Source organism: Amblyomma americanum, chromosome 11, assembly GCF_052857255.1.
Source record: "Amblyomma americanum isolate KBUSLIRL-KWMA chromosome 11, ASM5285725v1, whole genome shotgun sequence".
NCBI lineage: Eukaryota > Metazoa > Arthropoda > Arachnida > Ixodida > Ixodidae > Amblyomma > Amblyomma americanum.
Genome location: NC_135507.1, coordinates 21,814,606 through 21,833,811, shown reverse-complemented (window position 1 = coordinate 21,833,811; position 19,206 = coordinate 21,814,606). Strand labels below are relative to the sequence as shown.

At 48.2% G+C, this 19,206-nt stretch overlaps 2 protein-coding genes across 4 annotated transcripts in view; one reads left to right on the top strand and one right to left on the bottom strand.

Moving 5' to 3' along the window:
* Positions 1-490: 490 nt before the first annotated feature.
* The window catches only part of LOC144111277 (uncharacterized), a 75,539-nt gene continuing 56,823 nt past the window's right edge, over positions 491-19,206 (top strand). Inside the window, exon 1 of the mRNA XM_077644513.1 lies at positions 491-1,048. Coding sequence (XP_077500639.1) covers positions 914-1,048 — 135 coding nt within the window. The 5' untranslated portion in view covers positions 491-913. The remainder of the gene's footprint in view (positions 1,049-19,206) is intronic.
* The window catches only part of LOC144111273 (flavin-containing monooxygenase 5-like), a 47,329-nt gene continuing 30,013 nt past the window's right edge, over positions 1,891-19,206 (bottom strand). Inside the window, exons 2-3 of one of the 3 annotated variants that reach the window (XM_077644508.1) lie at positions 6,937-8,308; positions 1,891-4,269 (exon numbers count right to left, since the gene is read on the bottom strand). In XM_077644508.1, the coding sequence (XP_077500634.1) occupies positions 3,208-4,269; positions 6,937-7,539 (1,665 nt within the window). In that variant the 5' untranslated portion in view covers positions 7,540-8,308 and the 3' untranslated portion in view covers positions 1,891-3,207. Of the gene's footprint in view, positions 4,270-6,936; positions 8,309-10,211; positions 11,628-14,801; positions 15,421-19,206 lie in introns of those variants that run through there. The other 2 variants (XM_077644507.1, XM_077644509.1) reach the window with 2 other exon arrangements.

Sequence of the window (19,206 nt, the reverse complement as noted above, 5' to 3'; positions counted from 1 at the left end):
GACACAAATGCGCAGACGATGTCCGTTGTTGCGTCATCCATGTATTTTAGTACTTGCTTTTCAACAGCAGGAAAATGCCTTCCCTTTTGAGACAGTACGCGCCCATGGTTTCCGCAGTCCTGCGCATCATACGTACGGCCACCGATAACAGACAACGCCAAGCTTGATATCGCTGTCCGGAGGCAGTTAGCGTCGTCACCCACTCCAATGACCCGCGCAACCGCGCCAAGTTCAGACGTGGAAATGGAAACAAGAAAAGTGTCAAAAACGTTTTAAAAAAAGCTGCCTTGTGCGCTTCGTAATCTTCCCCGTGAAAGCGATAGCGGCGTTGAAGAAGCGACCTTCCTCCTCTCTCTCGGTCGCGCGAACGCTCCCGCCACTGCAAGGGGGCACGGCCAAGTCCCGTTGGACCAGTTTCCATCACCCCCCCCCCCCCCCCCCTCCCGTCCAGCGCACGCTAAAGCCAGAGCTACGGGAGCGGCAGCAGCAGCAGTGACGGGCCCTCAGAAGCCACCGCTTCGTCCGCTTCTTCCCTCGCAACACCTTCGCTCTTCTTCTAGTGAAAGAGAAATCAAAGGGAAAGAGCGAAAGAAAGAGACAGAGAGAGTGAAAACAAAAATGAAGATCCGCAGCGTTCTGCTGGAGACCGTGCGGTCCGGCGTCCACAGTGGTTCCGGAGTGTGACCGTGCGGTGTTTGCGCACAGTTGTCCGCTCAGCTGCCTTTGGAAGCCGTCGCCGGTCGCTTCTTAGCGTGCTACCCGGCGCTCTCGGATGCGCTGAGACGTCGTCGGCGTCCGTTATATAAAGCGGTGAACGCGTTCGCGCACCCCCTCTCTCTCTTCACGCACAGCGGCGTTGATCGGTCAAGCGGTGGTTCCCCGCGCGAGACTGTGGAGCTTCTTCCTCCCGAGAATGAGGCGCTCGGATTCTGCGCCGCTGGTGACGGTTTCGTCCACCACGATGACCCTGCCGCTTCGGTCGACGTGGGTGGTCTGCGCTGTCCTGCTTGTCCTGGTCGCGTCGGTGACGGAAGCGCAACAGCGAAGTGTGAGTGCTGTCAGGAGCTGAATGTCTCCCCCTGACAAATTATCGCGCACTTCTTTTTCACCTCGAAAAGTAGTCGGACTCAGTACCCTCTCACTGACTGTTTCTTAAAAACTAAAAAAAAAAATATAAGCGAGTAAGTTGTTATGGGTGTTTTATGGAGTACATGCCCTGTTCTCTCGGTAACGACGAAGGATTGCGGAAGCCCAAAAGCGAAGTGTGAGTGCTATTGGATCTTACCGTTGCTAACAAATTATGCCTTGAAAATCAACGCACTCTGTCCGCTTGCATAGTTAACACTTGTTTCAATAGCCTAAAATGGAGAGTATATGGGTTTGCGGAGCTTTATGAGAGTATATGCCTTCTTGTCCTAGTAGCCGAAGGCGGAAGCTCAAAAGGGAAGCATGCGTGCTATCAGGAACTGACCGTTCGTTACAAAAGGTTCCTTTTATCCTTATTTTAGTTCATATGGCTCTCTAATTACCCCCTTTTATTCTTTATTTTAATGTGTTTTTATTTTTAAATTAAATAAACTAATCCTTAGTAGGCGTGTATTAAATACTTATTTTATGAGTTCAAGAGAAGTTTTGTCTATATTGCAAGTATGCTAGTTTTGTTTTCCTGTCAAGACCCCAAGCAGTAAGAATTGAGAAGTTCTGCGCGTGGAATACTGGTAAACGTGGGCCCCAATCGCCTCACTGAATGATCCGCTTGTGCACTGACAGAAAATGTTCTGTTATGAATATTAATACTTTTTTGTCCGTGGGTCTAGTGAACCGTTTGTAAGCTGTGAATATGATTCTCGTTAACAGCGTGAAAGAAAATTGCCGAACACTTCTTCGGAGCGAGTGCATACTTCTTGTTTATTGCTTCTCATTAGTAAGAACTACATTCCTAAGAATGCGGCGGTGAAGATGTTAACGCCGGTTGAAAGTACCGACGCTCACGGTATGTAGTGTAACAAAAAAAAAAGCGGTGATTGCGCTAAGGCAGGCATCGAAGGTTGAAATTTAAGAGGATGTATTCCTTTCAAGTGTACGCCGACTATCCATTTTTCAGGGAAAAAATTTACGCTCCAACTGTGGGAATTAACGGGCTAAGTTCTCAGTGGCATCCGGCACGAAACGTGTAGAATGAGTCAGGTGCGTACTGCACCGTAGTGCGCTGCTTTTGCACAAATCAGTGCTCTCGCGATTAATGACTATACGCGACGACAGTTTATTTTTTTCCATTTCTTGTCCTGGCCGCGATTCAGGATAGCCTTTTTGCATTGGAAGAAAAGAAAATGCAGTAGTATTAGTCCTGAAATGCTGGTTTTATATACTTTGGTTACGACAACGCTGTTTTTGGCTGAGTAGAGCAGTGAAGTTTATAAAAATCCTGCATTCTGTAAAGCCTTTTGATGAACCTGTGCGAGTTACGCACCGACGTTTATGGTATATAATGCCTATGGCGAACGGAACCCTCGAAGCTCGACACTATGCTCACTAAAATGCCCTGCAAAGTGCAGTAAAGCTTTTTAATTACGGCAGTAAATGTTCAAACGAAAATGCAAATGTTTGACCCGTTAGAAACTGGAGTCACATCAGCTGCGCATACTTGTTTTATCGAAGATGGCGAGCAAACCTCAGAGTGAGCCTGACCTGTCGGTGGTTTGCGCACATTCATCGTTAATACCTTGACGCTGTTGAGCCAATGAGTGCACCAGAAATTACTGACGAAACAAAATTTGCGTCATTATTTGTGCAACCGAATAAGCATGTTTTTGTGCAGATCAACAGAGCCAGTGGGGCTTACAGTAATGAAAAACAAACTAATATGTACCTTACCAGTACCACAGATGTATGAAGAGGCGCCTCCCGTGTGCCCCAACCCATCTCTCTGTTAATTAGGCGATAATTACCTATCACTACTTGGATATTACAGACGTGAGGACAAAAGTTGTTTACGTTGAATGAAATAGTAGCCACGCAGAGTTTATTACTTCGAGACATAAATCTTAACCACCAAATTACACGGTATACTTGCAGTTCCTACATCAACCTCGCTTACGAATGAGATAAGAATAGCTACGAATGAGATAAAATTCAGTGGCGTAACTAGCTGTTTGTCTACTTTGCTTTGGCCAGTTTATGCCTTTGTATTTACACCTCCTAAGCTGTTCAGAAAGGCCAACCAAGACTCGAAGCAAAGGCTACAAATCGCTCCGCTACCCTATCCCAGAAGACGGGAGCGCTGTGTCGCGCAGATTTCAATGTCCCATTGCTCAGACAAACCGAGACCCCGACGACCGCGCACAGCGCGACCAGCTTGCTGGTTGTAAAATAGTTCGCCGTGGACCGGCCGTCGTCTTTGCCATTTTTCCGGTGCCGCAGTGGAGCTTGCAGTCTTTCTTGGAAACCCAAGATGGCGTCCCTAGCTCCGTTCCAGCAGTGAGGTCCCTGGAGCCTGTATTGGTAGTTGAGCACCGGAGAGGTCATGAGTGCGTAGTACAGCTTCGGATCCGTGAAGAGGAGCTTCAGGTAGTCCGGCTTAACGCCAAGGATTTTAGCCAGGTCCTCCACGTAGGCGATCTTGTCGATCATCAGGGAGTGTCTGGGCGTCGGGACGAAGAAGGACTTGCTCTTCTGTTGCGTCGCGGCTACGTCCTGTTCCATGGCTTCCCTGGAGGGTAGCGTCAGCTTGCCCGAGAACACTCGCGCCATATAGCGCGCCTGCATCTCGAACGCCTGCAGGAGGTTCGCGTTGGCATCGATGAACCCCAGGAACGCGACGTTCGGGTTAGCTGGAGGGATCATCATCTTGTACAGCAGGAGCCTCTCTCCGTCCCTGGTCAAGGCGTCCGTCGGGAACGGCAGGCCGGTCGTGAAGCCGGTGGCGAAGACCACGGCGTCCACCTCTTCCTCGGTGTAGTTCATGACGACGCCTTTCTCGGTGAACTTCTGCGGAGGTCCGCGGATCTTGACGGTCCCGTCCAGGAGCTTGCCGTCGATGTACTGGTTGATGACGAGGCCCTGGCTCATGACGTCGTGGTCGGCCTCCATGCCTAGGGCCTTGTGGTCCCAGGCATCGTTCGCCACGCTGACGACAAACCGACTAAACCACGAGTGAGGAAGCCAACTGAAGAGCCATAGGCGGGCTTGATTGAGGACGTACACGTCCATGGGGACGGACTTGTAGTGAGACGGAAGGACCCAGTTGATTCGCCTCGTGCTGAGAAAAACCTGCGAACGATGGCGAAGAAGTAACAGCTCTTAGTGCTGTATACAAAATTTTGTCGCATGTCCAAAAATGATCGATTCCATTCCTGGTAATTCATATTTCTTTAATTCATTTGACTGTTCCAATTTTTATAGTGATTTAGTCTTCTCACGCCTATTTTTCTCCGCGCAAATACCTCATTGGGATTATCTACTGAACCTTGGCCAATCCCCATGCGTGGGTATGTGCCATGCTTACTAAGGAGGAGGAGAAGAAGAAGAAGTAGAAGAAGAAGAAGAAGAAGAAGAAGAAGAAGAAGCGGACCGCATGAACTAAGTAACCCCACAGCCAATGTTTCGTGCTTTCTTGTAACGAAACATTTCTCCTTTCAAAAAATCACCGCACTTAACCATGCCGACAAAACTAGCTACGCCAACAGCAATCGCATGTTCACTTTACCATGGTGGCGGAAGCAAGCTGTTAAATTTAAAACAAAGCAAAGGAATGTTCGCGAGCTCTGCTGTAATAATAATAAAAAAAGCCAAAGTACTTTCGGACCAACATCTAGGATGCCTTTTCAGAACGTTTCTTCGGTTTATGAGCCGCGAGCAATAAATTTTATTTATTTGTCTGAATCTACTATATTCTGATTGCAAAGTTGGGCAAGCATGCCTATCTCATGTTAATCTTGCTGTCAGTGGCATAACTTTGTATGCACAAAAATACTGTTATCCTCCTTATTCCAAGTATATGTTATCCTCTGATCAAATCGTGTGCGTTGGTTGTACTGGAGGACGTGTTCGACGAGACATTTCACAAACAATAAGAAACCACTGTCCTAGGACTAACGCGGGAGAAACTGAACACGACTTCTCGATCTGTTATGAAAGAAGGGCAGGTGGCCCTCAGGGCTTAGAAAGCGACGTCGTAATCAGAGCAGTCGCCGTCGGCATTATCTTGCGGGCCTGTAAATACGCGTGGCCTGACACGTGCTTTGCGACGACCAGATTACGTTGACACGTTCCCATTACGCCTCAGACTCAGTTTTGCATAGAATCTGAACGAGAGGTGAAAGCGAGAGGTTGGCTTCTCATCATACCAACACATAAGGAGAAGATCATTTTTGAACGGGGAAGAATTTATGAACGCAATTTTTTATATGTTTCAAGATTTCACTGTAACAGTCAATATATCCGCAGATCTCACGTCGGCAGGCTTGATTTTTTTTTTAGGGGGGGGGGTATTAACGGTTTGCTGTCGTCAAAAGAGTTCCCTTTGGTTTTATATAGCAGTCTTGACTGCTCGATGTGAGCGATGAAAAACTTTAAAAGATTTTGCTACGCATTGAGAGAATGGACAATTACCTTCAATATTTCCATAGCAGTACCTTAATATATCCCAATATTCAAAATTTTTGTCCAAGAATGTTGACCATGTAAAGTTTCAAGGATGTTAGTACGTAGGAAAAATTCGCGTCGCCGCATACAGCTCAAAGGGAATATTTGTTTTAATAAGTTCAATACTACGGTTTTAGTAAGGTCAATAAGTTGGGTGAAGTTTTATTCATACATTTGCAGACCTATTGCAATTTGTTACCGTCACTCATAGGTGCATTTTTAATATCTTGTATTAATCGGTATGCATTGCTAACATTTTGCACAAATTGTGTAATTAGTCCACATATGCAAAGTACCTAGACCATATAGATTTCAATGCTTCTGAAGATACTGCATAATGACAATGAACTTTATATGTGCAGCTGTAAGCTCACTTTGTATTTTGTTCACGGGAATATTTGAGTTTTCGGTTCGTTCGCAGGGCACATTCGTGTTTTTGGTTGATCTCAATGCAAATAAGATGTTTGTGCTGTCGATCCTAAGCACAAGAAGCTGAACTCTGTCAGAGTTGACTTGCGCATATAGTAAAAAAAAAAACTGTACTGTACGAAAAAAATAGCGACGAACTTGCTAGCGACTAAGTCCGTTCGGGGTCAATGTTTCACTGGGGTGAGGGGAGCATACAGTATAGTTCTGCTTACGGAGTAAAAAAAAAACAAAACAAAATACAGGCGTCACCACCACCGGCCGTTATTTTGTTATTTTGCACTAAAGTTGGATATGTTCAGCGTTTATTATATATGTGCAGCGGGAAATTACTTTAAAAATCCACAGGAACATCTAATTGCATTAGATTGGCAACGCGATAACATTAGAAGCTGTTGATGCCTTTACCCAAAGTGATGTCACTTCCGTTCTGGTGAAGTCGCTTCCATCCATCCAGTGGGAATTATCCGGTCTGATGACGTCTCTTGCCTTTAGCCCATGGAAATCAACGGGTCTGTGGACGTAACTTCCCTCCAGCTAATTGGCGAATTTTATGACAGCACTCTTTTCCGGATGAGGCTTTTAAAACGGCAAAAAGTGTGCTTTTCGCTTATACTTATTGACTATTCATTGATTGAACGCTCGTACTGTGTTCCCTTTTATATTGGAGCTGCCTGTATGCATTCCAATGGCAGTAATGTGCTCAAGTATCCCGTTTTCCTCGCAAATTACAGTGCGTTTACTGCTTTTATCTGTTGACAGCATTCTCCTACATATTGTGTTCATTACTTTGTTGGCTTACTATTCAGTGAACTTAAAACTCACCGCTCCCTGCTGTAGTTGATACTGTAACGTTCGCATGCTTACCTGACGGGCGACGGTGCTGAGGTTCACGGCGACGTCCAGCGCCGAGTTCGCAAACCCCACGACGACCACGGTCTTGTCCCTGAAAGCTTCGTCGGCGTACTTGTAGTCGCGCGAGTGCATCACCCGCCCGCGGAACAGCTCACGGCCCGGAATATCGGGCACCGAGGGCGACCCGTGGTGGCCCGTGCAGACCAGGACGCCGTCGAAGACGTCCTCCCAATCTCGGCCGGTCTTCAAGTCTCGGACCCTGATCGTACCATCCCTGTCAAGCCTGAGGACCTCGTGGTTGAAGCGGATCTTGGGAGTGACGCCGAAGTGGTCGGCGTAGCTGCGAATGTATTGGAGCGTCTGCCAGTGGGTCATGAACAAGGGGGCGTCCTTGTCCGGCGGGAAGTCGCTGTAGCAGGACATCTCTTTGCTGGTGTTGGCCACGGTGAAGCGCATCACGGTTCCGGCTCCCGACTCCGGCGTCTCGTCCCGGTACCACCATAGCCCGCCGCAGTCGGATGCCCTCTCGAAGCAGACCACGTCCAGTCCTTCTTCGAGGCATGCCTTGACGGCCGTTATGCCGCAACAGCCGGCACCGATCACGGCGACTCTCATCTCTCCCCTGCTGAGCTGCTGCGGTCTCGCCGACCAGGAGCAGTGTGGCACGCCTCGCTAGAAGAGAGCACGCAGGAGGACCGTTACGTCATAACCCGAACACTTGGCCGATTAGATAACGTCCATGCACACCGTAAGACGGCGTCGTTTTGTTCCTGACTGTTTATCATGCGAGCCGTCATCGTGAAGGAGATTAGGAGTCCAGCTGCCAGAAGCCTCTTTTTGATCGTGTCTGAAGAAAATAAACGACGTGGTAAAACAAGAAGCGCCAGCTCGGCATTTAAGCACCGCTACATGGAAGATTGGAGAGGACGTTGTTCGTGATAAGATACACTGTACTGTTGAGGTTGTATACGTCGCCATTCTGCAGCGCAGCGCTCCAAGGCATCGTCACTGTCGGGCACCACAGTGGCCAGGACGTGCTAGCGCCGGCCGAAATGCATCGTTGCGCAACCTACCGGCAGCCAGCTCAATTAGTGATCATTCGTTTATGCTGTGCACCATTTGTTTTGGAGATGGCCTTGTGAATGGTCCCGGAGCGGTGGTCTAGGGTTTCAAACGAGAACCGACGCCCTGACATGCTGCTTGTGCAATAATAAAAGAAGGGTTGCTTATCTGATATCGAAGATCTTGGCAACGCCTTATCAGAATAGCGGCACACGCCGGGAGCGGGAAGCAGGCAAGATCCTCGACTCGCCGTGAGTGTCACTTCTAGACTAAAGCCCAGGGAAAGCAGCATTGAAGCTTCCGAGCGAGCACTCCTGCGTGCCTGAAACGAAAGCCCCTTGAACGGTCGGGATTGTTCGGTTCGAAACTAGGCATTTCAGCATTAAGTCATTTCGGCAGGCACTCGTGCATCGGGGCACTTTAGCACAACGTAGCGAGTGGAAGTAGATTCATTCGAGCAGCGTCGCACGTCCCCTGCCTCCTCCCCCCTTCCTTTGACCCTTCCAGTGCACTGTTCAGTTTTCACGCTCCGCATTATTGTGGAGCTCTCTATATTCCATACGGCAGACAATTTAGTTAAACAGTCGCATTAAAGAACTTCTTAGCATATATATTTTTATGCTGATATGGGAATGAACAGAATAGCAAACACATTTGCTTTGTGAACAAAGGTGCAAGAAAGGAGAGATAAACAGGGCGAGGTTTTGTGATAGATGAATTTCGTGATTGACAGCGTGAAAATTAGAACAGCCAGGAATAAATTAGGTGAAGGTTTCCTAATATTCTTCGGCAACTTGAAAAGTTTTGAGCGCAGTGAGTAGGAATGTTTATGAAGAGACAGTGGCAACCAGCCAAGAACTATTTGAAAATGTAATGATTAACTAAATTTATATACCTGGAGATATGGCTACAAACGAACCGAAAATCATTTCATGCAAACATTGTCTGTGCGTATGAATACGCGTGTACTGACTGCACAGTAATGATCAACAACTGAAGTGGAGAACTCCTCTGTTTACCATTCTCGGGAACTTACGAGTGTACTCTACAAACTGTGGAGGCACTTCGCGGACGCATTCACTGACTAGGAGTGTGTAGGTAAAAAAAAAAGTGAAAATAGGATACTAAAATATTTTTCTTACTAGGAGGGCTACAAAGCTGGTTATCGTTTATTTACCGTCGATGCTTTTTGCCACTTCGCTTTCATTAGGTGATACATTCAAGGCCTGAGAATCTGGACGTTTCCTTCCTAGTTGTCTAGCAATTTTTGACACGTTCAAAGCAACCCCCACATCCCATGACGCCACAGAGATATCCTCATGAATATTTTTCTGGTGCAATGAAAATGTTTTGCGAGACATTAAAATCCCAACAAATTATGAACTTGACGAAGTCTAGTGCTGACCAATGCTCGCCCCCTTCAAGGTCAATGCCTGCCGCTTTGAGGTGCCTCAATAGCCACGTTATTTAGACCGAAAGTGCTCTCTCTGATTACTAGTTATAGAATCTGTGAGTTTCGGTAATGAAACACTGAGCCTCATTCCAAGTTAAATAAGGCTCTTCTACAAGCGCAGCGTCCCCGCTACAGTCACTGCGTCTCCGTTCTCCTGTGCTATAGCTGGATCCAAATCAGCTCTGCACCCGGTGCGGACAGCGCACCCCTATTAAAACCACTGTATTCACTACTTCACAGGTCGACTTGATGAGCTTTCACGTGCCAAAAGTGCCTCTATGGGCTATATATGGCATGCCGTAGTGGAGAGGTCCGGATTATTATTTCACCACAGAGTCGCCTTTAACTCGAACCGAAGAGGGTTTTTTTGCATTTTGCCTCCATCGAAATGTGCTCGCCACTGCCGGCACGCTATCCTCGGACTCGTGCTCAATCCGTAGTAAGTGATTCACTGCGGTAACTTGGGCGGTGGTGATCCGCGTCTGTGGTAAGTAGTGCTCCTCACAACTAAATGTTCCGCATTTGCAATAGGTGAATGATGGTGTTTGTAGGACGAGATTCTGCAAAACCTCTAGGCACCTCCTGGACATGTCTTTGTTTGACTAGGAGCTTGCCTCTATGCATTTCTATGGCTTGGAGCATGCCTTTACGGTGGCGTCTCTTCAGTAATGAGCAGTGTTCATACTTATACTTACCGTCTTTGAGGTTTGCTTCGGCGGCTTAGAGGCAGTGGTGGATTGATGTGGAGGGAGGGTAAGGGGGCTTACTGCCGAGAAATGTTCATTCGAAATCCCCAATGGCTCTCATTTTATTGGATGAAGAACGCTAATGAAATGCATCTTAGACAGCCCAACCTCCTACTCTCAACTACCTCCTCCAAAGTTGAACATAAATCCACCAATGAAGAGCTTACTGCCTCGCATTATGCAGCATCTTACATTCCCCCGTTATTTTTATAATGCGAACTATTCAGGACCTTGTCTGCTTGGAACCTTTTCTTCTGTTTTTATGGGTGTGGGGCGTTTCGTTGAATACTACCGAGAAACGCAAATTGTACGCCTGTGTCTCAAACATATTTATTGCGTAAGGAACAAAAGGAAATGAACCAGATGAACTTGAGATCACCAAAAGCCAAAAAAGTGTATGAGTATTTTGGGTGATTATTCTGATCGTTTTTTTAGCGCCGACAAGCAGCTAACAAGCGGCTCAACAGTGGCTGTAGTGTGCTCCTAAAAAAAAAAAAATCATGGTTCTCCTGTAGGCCACGCCGACCGCACAGCGTGACTCAAAACCGTGGCTTTGACGTCGTCTTTCCAGCAGAAGCACCGGGGCGCGTAAGCGGAGCTCGTCTCCGCTCCCTGTACCCGAAAATGGCCTCCCGAGCTTTCTTCCAAGTGTGGGGTCCTTGTAGTCTGTACTGATAATTCAGCAGCGGGGATAACATCAGCGTCCAGTACAACTTCGGATCGGTGAAGAAAATTTTCAAGTAGTCCGGCTTCACGCCTATGATTCCAGCCAGGTCGTCTACGTAGCCCACTCGGTCTATCATGAGGGCGTGTCTGGTCGTGGGGATGAAAGTAGACGTAATTTTGTTCTGCGCGCGTTGTACGTCCGTCTTCATCACTTCCTTGGACGGCAGAAGCAGCTTTCCGGATAGCACCAGAGCCATGTAACGCGCCTGCATCTCGAAAGCCTGCAGCATATTGGAACTGGCGTCGATGAACCCCAGGAAAGCCACGTTGGGGTTGTCCGGAGGGACCATCATCTTGTACAGGAGAAACCTCTCCCCGCTTATGGGAAGCGCGTCCGAGGGGAACGTCAAGCCGGCTTCGTAGCCCGTGGCGAAGACCACCGCGTCCACGTCCTCCTCGACGCCGTCCATGACCAAGCCGGTCTCGGTGAACCGCTGGGGGGCGCCGCGCACTTTGACGGTTCCGTCCAGGAGCTTGCCCTCAATGTAGTTGTTGACGACGAGTCCTTGGCTGAGGATGTCGTGGTCTGGTTTGAGGCCGAAGGCTTCGTGGTCCCACGCTTCGTCCGCTATGCTGGTGAGGAATCGCGAGTAACACCAACGTGGCAGCCAGCCGTAAAGCCAGAGCCTTATCTGATTGAAGGCGTACTCGTCAAAGGGCGTTCCTCGGTAGTGGTTGGGAAGTATCCAGTTGACCCTCCTGGTGCTGAGGAAGACCTGCGCGCAGCGGTTGAAGAGGACGTTGCATTAGCGCAATGTAGCACACCATGAACGTAACAGCAAATTTGGACGCTGGAATTAATTCATGGGCAGGAATCAGTTCCGCCCATTGGATTCAGATGATCTCCATAATGTGGAATAGATTTCAATAAAACAACCAGGTGGTCATAGGCATCCCCTCGCGTGCGGCAAGGAAAGCTACGCAGCTTTCTCAGTACTTATGTGTTCTAAATGTCGTATCATATCATTATTTTTTGGAACACGAAGGCTACACGACCTTGGCTCGAGGTAGTGATTGCATTTACTGGCGCCAATATCTTTATGTTGTAATAATCATTGTGGCGTCAGTGCCAAAGTTTTGTTATCTCGTATATCGACGTTAAAGCCACCAACACGCAGAATGAGGGTGGAAATGTCAACGCCGTCTAAAATGATGGCGTCACGAACTGACGGCGTGATGGGTCACGAATTCACTAGGTGATGGCGTCACGAATTCTGCGAACCAATCAGAAGCTTTCTAGACGTAAATTTATTACGTCATGACTCTGAGAATCAATCAGAGTGGTCGTATGAGTGAGTCACGTGATCGGTCGTTGCTGCACCACCAACAACGCCTCTCTACTGGAAAATGAGCCATATCAGCTGCGTTGTAAAATTCATCTGTATGGGTCAAGAAAGAGGGACCACAGCTCACCAAGAGCTGTCGCTTCAGCAGCTAATCTAACCAGGATGGCTAGCAGCAGGCAGGAAGGTCGAAGCAATCAACAACAAGATGGAGTTGTTAGAACCACAACTAAAGGCAAGGGGAGGCTCGGGTTCAAGCGCCGGTTGAGGATGAATTCAGATTCTGATATTTTGATAAAGCTGCGTAGCTTTCTTCTATTGCCTTATGACTGCGTCCAGGTGGATACTGAGTGACTACTCCCTTAAATGAGCTTCGTGTTTGTAGCTAACCCCACATCTTCATGTCTATTGTTCAGCTCAGACACTATGACCCTGCACAAGACCTACAGTGCTCTAACTTTTTTCGACTAAACAGAAATAAAATACGCTATGCGATCGTGCGTTTGAACTAAGTTCGTGTTGCCCACTTGCTATTGGCATTCTATTCTTTTCTCATCGTCTAGACTACAAGCACCAGCACACATCATTTGCGGTCGCCAGCGTTTTTCATCGTCATCATCATCAACCCGACTACGCCCACTGCAGGACAAAGGCCTCTGCAATAACTCTCCAATTAACCCTGACCTGTGCCAGCTGCGGCCACCCTATCCCCGCAAACTGCTTAATCTCATCCGCCCACCTAACTTTCTGCCGCCCCTTGCTACGCTTCCCTTCCGTTGGAATCCAATCTGTTACCCTTAAGGACCATCGGTTATCTTGCCTTCACGTCTTTATGTCTTAGTAAATACAAACGTAAATCTGTATACAGCTCCTATTTCTCTTTTATGCCACACTTCAAATTACTTATCCTCGGAGTAATTTGGCACTGTGACCAGCTTCATATCTAAAATGAGCCATTTATCGGTGTTTAGTGATCACCCCTCTGACGTTGTCAGTTCTAAGAAAACCAGGGCTATACGCATTGCAGCGAAGATATATGAAGAGAGAGAGCGCGATTTCCGACCACGATAGAGACCTTGTATCCAATGCTTGAAGTGCCGGGCCTCTCAATGTCTAGAAAGCAGGTCGAAATACTTCGTTTTAGTACACCGTGCTGATAAAAACCAGTGAAGTGTTTTTTGCGCCATAAGTGTGGCTGTTATCGGTGTCGGCTGTGATAAGGATGTCTCATGACACCAAGGCGTCTGAGGCCAAAGGGCGCAAGAGATATCAGACTTTCACTCATTTGATATTCATCACCTGCGCACAATGCTACCGCGCGTTTTCCCTCCACTCAGAGTTCGAAATGAGGCTACGAAGCAACTGAGTCAAACAATGCGGTGCACAGTAGTGCTGTACGCGAGCTCGAGTGTTGGCGCCATTAAAAGGTTGATACCGACAACAGCCATTCAATTGCGGCACTTTCTGAGAAATAAGGCGGCGGGACCCGGCCGCTTAAGTCTGTGGAATGTTTGTTTCGAGTTAACCGCATGCCGTGGGAGAGGATGATTTTGAAGCGCCTGCCCCAGAACTGTACGTAGGGAGACACATTAAGATTGTGCTTCTGCGCTTGCCTAAGCCAAATGATTTGAACGGTCGCACTTGAACTCAGCGTTCCCTTTAAGAGCGCAAGCTGTACTAGGTTTATTTTCTGAAATTTACAGCGTGTCTCAAATGAAAACTTGACAACACCCCTGCCCAGTTATCCGGATCCAGGCCTCGGGCCTAACCAATAAAATTTGTGGCCAACAAGGATGCTCCACATATCACCACGTGAACTACGTCTGGAATATGTGTGCCGTCTCTGCAGGGAGTGGGGAGCGAGTGGATAAATGCTCAGTTACCCAGTTACCGTTGCAATATCTTCACAGGATAGAGAGTGAAAGGCCGAGCTTTTTTTCTGGGGGGGGGGGGGGGGCAGTGCCTCTTTCTTTCTTTCTTTCTTTCTTCCTTCCTTCCCCCTCCCCCTCCATCCCTCGTTCAACCCCCTTACTTACATTGCCTATAATAGTTTCGGGTGCAAACCGACACCATGCTACCACGCCACGCCAGCCTCCTTACCGTAATTCTGCTTTCGTGTTCGATTTCTTTCTAGAAATGTCTTCCTGCTATCTGTACATGAAAACCGGCCTCTGGCTGACCACGTTATGCTAATGTCCGAGTGACCAGACTACTGCTGGGTCACCTGTTTCTTATCGGCTTCTTCCTCAGTAGCAGCCTGAATCACCCCTTACAATAAGGTGTTAGTACGTGCACAGATCCAAACTACTTCTGTCACTCTTCATCAAATGAAATGAACTCAAAATTCTTATTATTAACATTACGAAATACAAATGGAATGCTGAGGTCTGCAGGCAAGAAGCCTTCTAGAGTCTAGACTAGTCATGCAGGCTCAGAGCCACCCCTGCTTTTTCTTAAAAGCAAGAAGCAGGTCGCAAGGGCCAGTCTACCTCGGGCCGACCTCTCTTGCGTTTCCCTCTGTCAATCTTCCCTCCCCTTGTAAATGTCAGCGAGGTTGCGCTTCACATCCTGAGAGTCGCAACCCTTCGTACTGACTACCTCACTTACCTGCCGAGCAACAGAGGCAAGATCGACAGCCACGTCCACCGCCGAGTTGGCGCAACCCACGACGACCACGTTCTTGTCCCTAAACGTCTCGTCGGCGTACTTGTAGTCGCGAGAGTGCATCACCCGCCCTCGGAAAGCTTCGCGACCCGGAACGTCCGGCATCAGAGGAGTGGCATGATGACCGGAGCACACCAACACTCCGTCGAAGGTCTCTTCCCACACGTGGCCGGTCTTCGAGTCGCGGACCCTGACCGTACCATCCCTGTCCAGCCTGAGGACCTCGTGGTTGAAGCGGATCTTGGGAGTGACGCCGAAGTGGTCGGCGTAGCTGCGAATGTATCGGAGTGTCTGCCAGTGGGTCATGAACACGGGGGCCTCCTTGTCCGGCGGGAAGTCGCTGAAACTGGACATTTCTTTGCTGGTGTTGGCCACGGTGAAGCGCATCACGGTGCCGGACCCCGACTCCGGCGCCTCGTCTCGGTACCACCAGAGTCCGCCGCAGTCGGAGGCCTTCTCGAAGCAGACCACGTCCAGTCCTTCTTCGAGGCATGACTTGACCGCGACTATGCCACAACAGCCGGCGCCGATCACGGCGATCCTCATTTTCCAGCCAGTGCGCCTGGGGGTGAAAAGACATTGAAATACATTGGACTCTCCTCTGTCGAAACAGACGCTGCTAGTTTGGCCGTTGCTCTCGGCTTATTCAGGTGAGCCGCGCAGAACAAAGATGATGTGCAGTGAAACGAATACAACGTCCTCTTCCCTTGGCGGCTCATCGGATCGCACAGTTGTCTCTAAGTTCTAAATGTTGCCAACGCTGATGCCTTCTTCTAAGGCACCGCGCCGTTATCCTGCTGGTGCGAGTGTCTGTAAACGTACTTTTTCGCTGCATTATGGGAGTAGATTTTGGTGACTCCCTCGCACTTTCTCCGCTGAGGACTGGACGTTGCGGTGCAGCAAAGCACCCTGTTCAACGGCAAAGAAGAGGCCTTGGTTGGGCCCTCCTGAAAACGCCGAGAGCTGTGGTTGACAACAAAATTACCCCTAGCTTTGCCTTCTTTATTGAGCAAGGTGTACGAGTACTGTGTTCAGAAAGGAAAACAGTAGCGCCAAAAAAACACACAATTAGCGCTTGTCCTACGTAGTTCTACTGTGTGTGTTTTTTTCGGTGCTACTGTTTTCCTTTCTGGATCGAAATGAACCATCTAGCCCAAATAGAAGTTCTAAACTGTACCGTGTCCAAGGTCGTTTGTTCAATTTCGATGGAAGCCAAATGCACACCCGTGCATCGACGTCGGTGTGTCTAAACCTCTTAGCGTTGCTGTGACACGAAAATATCAATCAATCAATCAATCAATCAATCAATCAATCATAGAATTGCTTAAATAATCATAATCAAGTATATAATCAATTCATTTGTGAAACGGCGAACAAGAGGTTAGAACACCCTTGACAATAGCAGCTGGTAGAGACAAAAGGGGCAGAGGAATAACAGAAAAGGTGGAGAGTGTGCGCCACATCAGAGTGATTTGAGCTCAGTAACCAGCACTTATTACCTCCTGGGAAGAGGGTGAAATAATCGACTAGTTTGCGTACGCTAAAGATGCACTCTGCTCTTTACGTTTGCTTGGGCGAACTCGGTCAGCTTCTAACTGGCGGGACTGTAGCTTGCTGTAATCGACGCTCTAATCCGCACGTTTGGAAGACTAAGAACCGGCGAGAGATGTATATGACGTAACAATAAGCTGGTTCGCTTAGGATGTCTGTAACTATAAGTATAAGATGTCGGAGTTCCCCATTACAGCACGACGACTTTGGCCACATGGCAGCACAGAAGTGATATACGGACTCCACTACACTACAAAGCTTCCGCTACAAAGGTGGCTTTACAGCTAACTATGGGTACCATTTCAGATGTGAGGGAATGCTGGAAATTCTTCCGTGCAGTCACCTGACAGCAAGTTACTTAGGCATGCATTTTCGCCAGACGGGCTACTGAACGTTGTCCACTTCATGTAAAAGGTATCTAGCGCGAACACAGAAAAATTGCGAAGAAAGACGACACACACACACTCAAGCGCTTCCTTGTGGTTCGTCTCTGCTTGCGCTCCCAACAGGAAGTTTTTATGATGCTCGCTTCAGTGGCATCCGACTCTGATCCGCTTACTTGAAGAAATGTTCTGCCTACCCATCTCTCAAGAAAGCTCCACGCATCTCCACACAGCAGAAGCCCGTAAGAGGAGCCCACCACCTACCCAAACGCCCACATCCGCCGTCCAGAAAGCTCCACCCATCTTCCCCCTCCAGAAGCCTGCACCCACCCTCAAGACAACACTCTAAACAAAAGGATTAAAAAGGGTGTAAACTGTCCTCTAGCGCACACCCTTTTAGACCCCTCCAGAAGCCTGCACCCACCCTCAAGACAACACTCTAAACAAAAGGATTAAAAAGGGTGTAAACTGTCCTCTAGCGCACACCCTTTTATAAAAGGGTGTGCGCTAGAGGACAGTTTTACTCCCTTTTTACTCCCGTATAGGTGTATTTGTGTTTAGAGTGAACGGTACGAAAAGGTGTCGGCGAAGTAAAATTCAGAGGCCCATTGATAAGGCGGCCAATGTGCACAGTGAAAGCCGAAAACCCTCCTCTATCGCCGTTTCGCCGCATCACTTAGCATCATCGTCCGTCAATATTTTTCTTGAACTTTTCGGGGCAAGCGTATCACATCAGAATATTATAGCAGTGCGATTTTACAACGATACGAAGAGGCGATTTTCACTATACATTTTGTTTTAAATATGAGCGCATACATCATAGATGTCTTCGCATGCTTTGAGTGTCCTTTACACTCAAAGCCTACGTCACTTGCAAGTCTCCAAAGCATTTTTTTTCCTTTTCCAGAATTCAACGTTAACGCACTTTCTTCCTCCTGTCCAAAGAACGATACAATGTACTACAAGGCGGTAGTTGGGACATCCGGCTTAATTTCGGCCACCTGTTGCAATTCTTTACTGCGCGCAAAAATATCAGGGCGTGGGTGCTGTTGCAATCCGCCTTCACCGAACTGCGACGCGTGCGACCCCGTGGGAGCCCGCGATCTTGGGCACCACCGGTGGCAATTGGCGCCTTTCGCATTGAGATTGTCGCTTGAGAATGCCGCAGCTGCCGACTCAGGAGGGCAACGAACAGCACGTGCTTTTAGGGTCAATACCTGACAACGCTGACCCCTAAATCCCCTCCGTTTAGAACGGAATGGGCCTTCTTTCTCGATCTGGTCTAAGGTGGCGAGAAACGTGCGTTTTGAATGTGCGGAACAGATTTGCGAACGGTCGATTATTTACTCCATATAAACTGGCAACGGCATCACACAACACTAGATGGACAGATTTTGCGAAAGTACGGATTGTAATGCTAAAGATTAAAAGAAATGAAAATGTAGATTCATTGGGCAGATCGCATGAACAGGCACGAGTAACGTGCAAGTTTTGCGCAGATAAAAAGGTAGTCGATTGAATGTGCATGCTTAAAGACAGTGACGCACTATATAGGAGAACGGCTTCCGGTGCGATGCCTCCGCGCCAAGATGGCCGGCAATGGCAGGTCATGGAGTTCCTTCAGGTCATCAGAACGGAGACGTTGAGGATTGCAAGCAGCAACTCAGGCCCTTCCAAGTGGTCATTGCTCGTTGCAGAGTGTTCTATGTACAAACATGAGCGCAAAATAAGACACAATCACAAGAACGGCGGACAGGACAGGTCCTGTCCACCGTTCTTGTGATTGTGTCTTATTTTGCGCTAATGTTTGTACATAGAACTGTGCACCGACTAGCCCAGCAACAAGTGTTACTTGATTACAGAGCGTCATCGCAAAGAGCAATTATTGTCACAGGGATTAATTCGGGTTTTGCAGAGCCGATACCTTGAATGAGCGGGCTATGCTCGCTTGCGAAAGTCATATGGCAAAGAGGCATGACCCAACGTCTCTCACTCGAGGCAGACGAAGGTGATGGTAAAAATAGCGATACGTACAGTTGAATTAATTAGTAAAGCATTGTGAAAAATAAGAGAGCTAGTAATGTCCGTTCTTTGCTTCATCTTTCGTACGTTTGCGCTGTAATTTTTCACGACGAAAAAAAAAAAGTTCGCGTCGTGGTGCAGATGCCTCTACTCGTACCTGTCGCGTGACAGTTGGCGTGAGTTGGTTCTCCAATGATTAATAGTCTCATCCTATGTGCGCTCTAAAGTGTCAGCCACTGTACGTGACATTGAACGAACTCTGTTGCAGGCTTCAAAGCCCAACCAGTCAGCCCGGGGGATCTTTTAGCGAAGAAATAAAAGTCTGCCAAGAGCATAACAGTCGGTCGCGACTGTGAAATGCCGACTGAACAGGAAGGGAGGAGTTCAGCAAA